Raw genomic sequence first — 7,188 nt, forward strand, 5'->3', positions numbered from 1 at the left:
GCCTCGGCGTCCCAAAGTGCTGGGATGACAGGCGTGAGCCACCACACCCAGCCCAGCCTTTTCTTGAATGCCTTGAGACAGGGAGCTCACTGCTTCTGGAGTCCATCTGACCGGTGATGGAAGTTTGGACCACATTAGAAAAGTCTTGTCTTTTTTTTTTTTCCAAGGGAAATTTGCCTCCTGAACAAGAACCCACTGGTCCAAGCTTTGAATGCAAGTGGCTGCAGCCAGCACACTGGATTTATCTTCCCGAGTGACTTCTGAAACACTCTGATGTCCGAGCCCCTGTATCTTCATTTTGCTAGGTCTGCCTGTTTCAGAGCTGGCTTCTGAGCCTCTTCTGTTCCAACCCGGAACAGTGTTGTGTCCCAGCCCGATGCTGGGTCGGGGAAGCATCAAGGTCAGCATCTCTCTCTCTTATTTTTATTCAGACACAGTCTTGTTCTTGTGGCCCAGGCTGGAATGCCATGGCATGATCTCGGCTCACTGCAACCTCCACCTCCCGGGTTCAAGCGATGCTCCTGCCTCAGCCTCCCGAGTAGCTGGGATTACAGGCGCCTGCCACCACGCCCCGCTAATTTTTGTATATTTAGTAGATACAGGGTTTCGCCATGTTGGCCAGGCTGGTCTCGAACTCCTGACGTCGTGATCCACCCGTCTCGGCCTCCCACAGTGCTGGGAATACAAGCGTGAGCCACCGCGCCCGGCCAAGGTCAGCATGTCTCATTCCTTGGTGGGACATATTGACTGGGTTTGCCCTGCGGCTTGGTGTCTGAATTAAAGGGGCTTGAGAATGGTCTAGATTACTGGGGCATCATTTTGCAATCGTAGGACAAGGACGGTTGGCAGCGACCCTTCTTGTGAATGGGCTCTGAGCTTCTCAAAGAGCTGGGTGTCACTATGAGTGAGGCGGAGGCGGGTTAAGTGAAAAACCACTGATGTGAATTTTGGATATAAGGTCGGAGGCCAGGAGGTACCCCAGGACGTGACCCTTCTATGGGGGTTGAGTTTCCAGGTCCAGGGCCGCGTTCTGGAGGGAAAGGCACAGGAAAGGACGCAGACCCAGCCGGGGTGGCGGTGGGTGTCTGTGGTTCCAACCCAGAGCAGGTGACAAGCAAGAGAAGGGTCTTAAATCTTGAATCCAGCTCTGACCACAGGGGCTGGGAGCAGGGGCGGAGGCCACCGAGGCCTCACGGCCACCCGCTGCGCTTCTTGCTCTCCTTGGCTGTGAGTTCATGCGTGTGGAAAGGTGCAGCGCTCAGAGATGGCCCTTTTCTGGAACGCACAACTGCATCATTAAAAACAAAATACAGTGTTTTCAAGCAGCGAGAAAGGACGCTGGGTTTCAGAGATGAATGGAGGGGCTGGCAGCCTTGGAAGACTGGGACTCAGGAGGAGGCAGGGTGAGATCTGGGGCCAGTGGGGCTCTGACAGAGGTTTCCTGGCATCTGGAATCTTCTTCCATGTCTTTCGTTATGCTCACGTCACCTCAGGACATGCTAGGGAGGGAGACACACAGGCCAAGTTATTACTGTTAATGTTAAAAGTGCAAACTGCTCTTCCACACGTATGGAAGCTGAAAGAATGATCCCACCCGGTGTGGGTGAGTTCCCAGCAGCAAGAGCGGCACTTACCCCTCAGGACTAGGCTCTAAGTGTGGCTCTGAGGGCTTTCCTTCCTGGTGCCTCAGCAGAACAGGCCTGGAGACCGGTACCCTCAGTCAGCCTGCAGGGAGGCTTCAACCCATCCATTCACTCACCCTTCCGTCCAACAACACATCTGTCCACCCACCCATCCATCCACCCATCCATCCACCAACCCACCCACCCACTCATCCATCCACCCACTCATCCGCCCACGCACCCACTCATCCATCCATTCATCCACCCACCCACTCATCCAGCCACTCACACATCCATCCACCCACCCACCCACCTACCCACTCACCCATCCATCCAATGAACCTTACAACCACCAACACATCTATCCATCCACCCACCCACCCACCCATCCAGCCACTCACTCATCCATCCAACCACCCATCCACCCACCCATCCGTCTGTCATCCATCCGTTCATCCTCTCACCTACCCACTCATCCATTCATCCATCTGCGCATCCATCCACTCACCCATTTATCTACCCCATCATTTATCCACACCACCATTTATCCAACCAACCATTCATCTACCCATTCACCCATCCATCTGCCTACCCATTCATCTGTTCATCCATCTTTCCATCCCTCCACCCATCCATCCATCCATCCATCCAACCGTCCAACCGTCCATCCGTCCATCCATCCAACCATCCGTCTGTCCATCCATCCATCCATCCATCCATCCATCCACCCACCCACCCCATCATCCATCTATCCTCCCATCCATCCACTCACTCACCTATCCATCCACCCATCCACTCATCATCCATCCATCCTTCCATCCATCTACTCATCCATCCATCTAACCGTCCATCCATCCATCCACCCATCCACCCACCTATCCACTCATCCATTCCCCTGTTGCTCCTTACAATTCCTTCTTTTGTGTTTTTCATCTCCAGGCAGGATCCAGTTCTGCCGTTTGTTTGCTGTCTTTTGCTCATGGTGGATGATTTCCTTGTGTTTCCTGTCTGTATATGTGAACTCATCTCCAGATGGGTTCACAGAGCATGGGTTGAGGTGGTCTTTTCAGAAATACATTGAGAACTTGCTTTTACTCAGTGGCCCTGAAGCAGCACTGGTCTATGACCGTTTTTGATGTTTATTTCTTACCTTGGAGCTTCCTGGGTCACATGGGTAGTAAGGCATGTGGCCAGGCCATGTCATAGATTTGTATAAGACTGTGTGGTCAAGGATAAATCCCACACATTCTAAAGAAAAGTGCGGCCTTTGCCTGGCTCCTGGGAGTAACCTCGAAAGTCTTGGAGCATCCAGCCAGGACTGTCTTTGTTTCCCTGGGGAACTTGGGTCATGCCAGATAGTCTATGCTAACTGATGTGGTTGAGCTATGTACCTGGATTGTAGTTCCCATAGTACCCACGGATTGTGGGAGGGACCCCGTGGGAGGTGACTAAATCGTGGGGGCGGTTGTTGAAATGGAGTCTCATTCTGTCGCCAGGCTGGAGTGCAGTGGCATGACCTCAGCTCACTGCAACCTCAGCCTCCTGGGTTCAAGCGATTCTCCTGCCTCAGCTTCCCAAGTAGCTGGGATTACAGGCGTGTACCACCACGCCCAGCTAATTTTTTGTATTTTTAGTAGAGATGGGGTTTCACCGTGTTAGCCAGGATAATCTCGATCTCCTGACCTCGTGATTCACCTGCCTCAGCCTCCCAAAGTGCTGGGATTACAGGCGTGAGCCACCGCGCCCGGCCAAGATCTGATGGTTTTATAAGGGTCTTTTCCCCCTTCGCTCAGCGCTTCTCTCCTGCTGCCCTGTGAAGAGGTGCCTTGTGCCATGATTGTAAGTTTTCAGGGACCTCCCAGCCATGCATAACTGTGAGTCAATGAAACCTCTTTTCTCTATAAATTACCCAATCTTGGGTTTTTCTTCATAGCAGCATGAGAACGGATTAATATACTCACAATGTGACTTAGGGTGGGACTTGGGCCATGTGGGACCAGCTTGATCTGTGGAGGGGCTGGAGGCTGAGCGGCCATGAAGATGGTCAGCCAGGTGTATGTAGTTGACTCTCAATGAACACCCTAGCCCCTACAGGATGGGTGACCTTCTCTAACTAGCAGCACTTGGTGTGTTTGGCCACAGCCCTGCTGGGAGAAATAAAGACTGTCCACGCAGTCCCACTGGGAGAGGACACTTGGAAGCTTCCACCCGGTCTCTCCTGGATCCTGCTCTATGCACCTCTTCCTTTTGTTGATTTTTTTTTTTTTTTTTTGAGACAGAGTTTCGCTCTTGTTACCCAGGCTGGAGCGCAATGGCGCGATCTCGGCTCACCGCAACCTCCGCCTCCTGGGTTCAAGCAATTCTCCTGCCTCAGCCTCCTGAGTAGCTGGGACTACAGGCACGCACCACCACGCCCAGCTAATTTCTGTGTTTTTTAGTAGAGACGGGGTTTCACCATGTTGGCCAGGATGGCCTCGATCTCTTGACCTCGTGATCCGCCTGCCTCGGCCTCCCAAAGTGCTGGGATTACAGGCATGAACCACCACGCCCAGCCTGTTGATTTTTTTTTTTTTAAACAGAGTCTTGCTCTGTTGCCCAGGCTGGAGTTTAATGGCGCAATCTCCGCTCACTGCAAACTCCGCCTCCCAGGTTCAAGCAATTTTCCTGCTTCAGTCTCTTGAGTAGCTGGGACTGCAGGTGTGTGCCACCACGCCCAGCTAATTTTGTATTCTTGCTAGAGGTGGAGTTTCACCATGTTGGCCAGGCCGGCCTTGAAATCCTGAGCTCAAGTGATTCCCCGACCTCAGCCTCCCAGAGTGCTGGGATTCCAGGCATGAGCCACCACGCCCGGCCTTTTCCTGATTTTTACCTGGACCCTTCCACCGTAATAAACCATTTCACTGTGATAAACCCTAAGCTAGAAGGCTCCGTGAGTCCATCTAACAAACTGTTGCACCTGAGGGTAGCCTTGGAAACAACACACAGGGAGGCTTTTCTTTCCTGTTTTTTTTTTTCCTCTTTTTTGATACAAAGTCTGGCTCTGTTGCCCGGGCTGTGGAGTGTGGGAGTGTGGAGTGCAGCGGTGGGATCTTGGCTCACCTGGCTAACATATATATATGTGTATAAATTGGAGACCGAGTTTTGCTCTTTTCGCCCAGGCTGGAGTGTAGTGGCACAATCTCGGCTCACCGCAACCTCCGCCTCCCAAGTTGAAGCAATTCTCCTGCCTCAGCCTCCCAAGTAGCTGGGACTACAGGATCCCACCACCACGCCTGGCTAATTTTATTTCTGTGGGTTTTTTTGGGGGGGGTAGAGACAGGGTTTCACCATGTTGGCCAGGCTGGTCTCAAACTCGTGACCTCAGGTGATCCACCCACCTGAGCTCCCAAAGTGTTGGGATTACAGGCGTGAGCCACCAGGCCTGGCCTAATTTTTGTATTTTTTGTAGGGACGGGGTCTTGTCATGTTGCCCAGGCTGGTCTTAAACTCCTGACCTCAAGTGGTCTGCCCGCCTTGGTGTCCCAAAATGCTGGGATTACAGGCCACGGTGCCTGGCCACAGGGTGGCTTTTCCTGGCATCCACAACCAAGTGGAGGATCTGAGGCAGATCGTGGACAGTCCACCCTTCGTGGTGTCACATCCTGGGTTTCAGGGAGCCTGGCTCTGTGCGAGTTTTTCCTTTAGGGCTGCTCTACTGCATAGCTCTGGGGCATCATTTGTGTCCTGGTCTATGTCATGGCGCCCCCTGGAGTTGTGCAGGGACGGCCTGACTGGTTAAGGGAACCACACCTCCCTGCCTCCCCTGTGCCCTGTCCCCCCACTCCCAATAAGTCACGGGGCAGTTTTCCTGGGTTAGGCTCTCTGCCTGCTTTGTATTCGCTGGCAGCTGATTCGATTTTCCGTGCCTCTAGAGAACCCCAGCTGATACAGGCTCCACATAGGAGATCCTGAAAATGGCACCAAGACCCCCCTGCCCCACACCCACCTTGTTTCCTGATCTTCTTCTGTGACTGGAGCAGACCTGTGGAGGACAGATGGAGACGGGGCATTATGTGCCTATTTTGGGGAGCCTGGAAATTTTTCCTTTTTTTTCTTTTCTTTTCTTTTTTTTTTTTATTTTTTTGAGACGGGGTTTTCCTCTTTTTACCCAGGCTGGAGTGCAATGGCGCGATCTTGGCTCACCGCAACCTCTGCCTCCTGGGTTCAGGCAATTCTCCTGCCTCAGCCTCCTGAGTAGCTGGGATTACAGGCATGCGCCACCATGCCCAGCTGATTTTTTGTATTTTTAGTAGAGACGGGGTTTCACCATGTTGACCAGGATGGTCTCGATCTCTTGACCTTGTGATCCACCCGCCTTGGCCTCCCAAAGTGCTGGGATTACAGGCTTGAGCCACTGCGCCCAGCCTCTTTAACTTATTATAATTTTTTTTAAGATACAGCGTCCATTAAATAAAAGTTTCCAGGAAAAGAAATTTAAAAATAAAAAATAAAGAGTAATAATACGATACAGGGTCCTGGAGGACGGTGGCTCATGCCCATTGTCCCAGCACTTTGGGAGGCTGAGGCAGGTGGATCACCTAAGGTCAAGAGTTTGAGACCAGCCTGGCCAACATGGTGAAACCGCATCTCTACTAAAAATACAAAAATTAGCTAGGCGTGGTGGCGGGCACCTGTAGTCTCAGCTACTTGGGAGGCTGAGGCAGGAGAATCGCTTGAACCTGGGAGGTGGAGGTTGCAGTGAGCCGAGATCACGCCATTACACTCCAGCCTGGGTGACAAGAGTGAGACTCTGTCTCAAAATAAGTAAATAAATAAATAAAAGATACAGGGTTTGTTATGTTGCCCAGGCTGGAGTGCCGTGGTGGGGTGGTGGCTCACTGCAGCCTCCAACTCCAGGGCTGAAGTGAGCCTCCCATCTCAGCCTCCCAAGTAGCTGGGATTCCAGGTACACACCATCATGCCTGGCTAATTTTTAAATTGTTTGTAGAGATGGGGTCTCACTGTGTTGCCCAAGCTGGTCTCAAACTCCTGGCCTCAAATGGTCCTCCTGCTTTGGCCTCCCAGAGTGCTGGGATTATAGGCGTGAACCACAGTGTCCATTCTTGGGCATTTTCTGCTTGTTGGTGGAGGCTGTGAGCCCTATGAGGAGCAGCACGGCTGTCTCGGGTAGAAAACAGGTCAGCGTGCATCTGCTGTGTAACAAATGAGCCTGAACAGACGGTTTTAAGGAACTTGGCCAAAGTCTTTCACTAACACAAAATGAAACCAATCATATTGCTGAGGGTCTGCTGGATTTGGGGAGTCTGAATCTACCTGACTTGGACACAGGTCACCTTTCATCATTATGATAACATTGAGATTATGATAATATCAGAACATCATGGTAAGTTGTTTTTTTTTTTTTTTTGAGACAGGGCCTTGCTCTGTTGCCCAGGCTGGAGTGCAGTCATAGCTCGCTGCACCCTTCACCTCCGGGTCTCCAGCCATCCGCCTGCCTCACCCTTCTGAGTAGCTGAGACCACAGGTGTACATCACCATAGCTGGATAATTTTTTTTTTTTTTTTTT

At 51.8% G+C, this 7,188-nt stretch overlaps 1 protein-coding gene across 1 annotated transcript in view; it reads right to left on the reverse strand.

Moving 5' to 3' along the window:
* Positions 1-635: 635 nt before the first annotated feature.
* The window catches only part of ATCAY (ATCAY kinesin light chain interacting caytaxin), a 42,958-nt gene continuing 36,405 nt past the window's right edge, over positions 636-7,188 (reverse strand). The window contains exons 10-11 of the mRNA XM_032252493.1: positions 5,608-5,643; positions 636-1,499 (exon numbers count right to left, since the gene is read on the reverse strand). Of these exons, the coding sequence (XP_032108384.1) occupies positions 1,490-1,499; positions 5,608-5,643 (46 nt within the window). The 3' untranslated portion in view covers positions 636-1,489. The remainder of the gene's footprint in view (positions 1,500-5,607; positions 5,644-7,188) is intronic.

This window comes from Sapajus apella, unplaced genomic scaffold (assembly GCF_009761245.1).
Source record: "Sapajus apella isolate SASKATOON/1434 unplaced genomic scaffold, GSC_monkey_1.0 scaffold77, whole genome shotgun sequence".
In the NCBI taxonomy this organism is placed as follows: domain Eukaryota; kingdom Metazoa; phylum Chordata; class Mammalia; order Primates; family Cebidae; genus Sapajus; species Sapajus apella.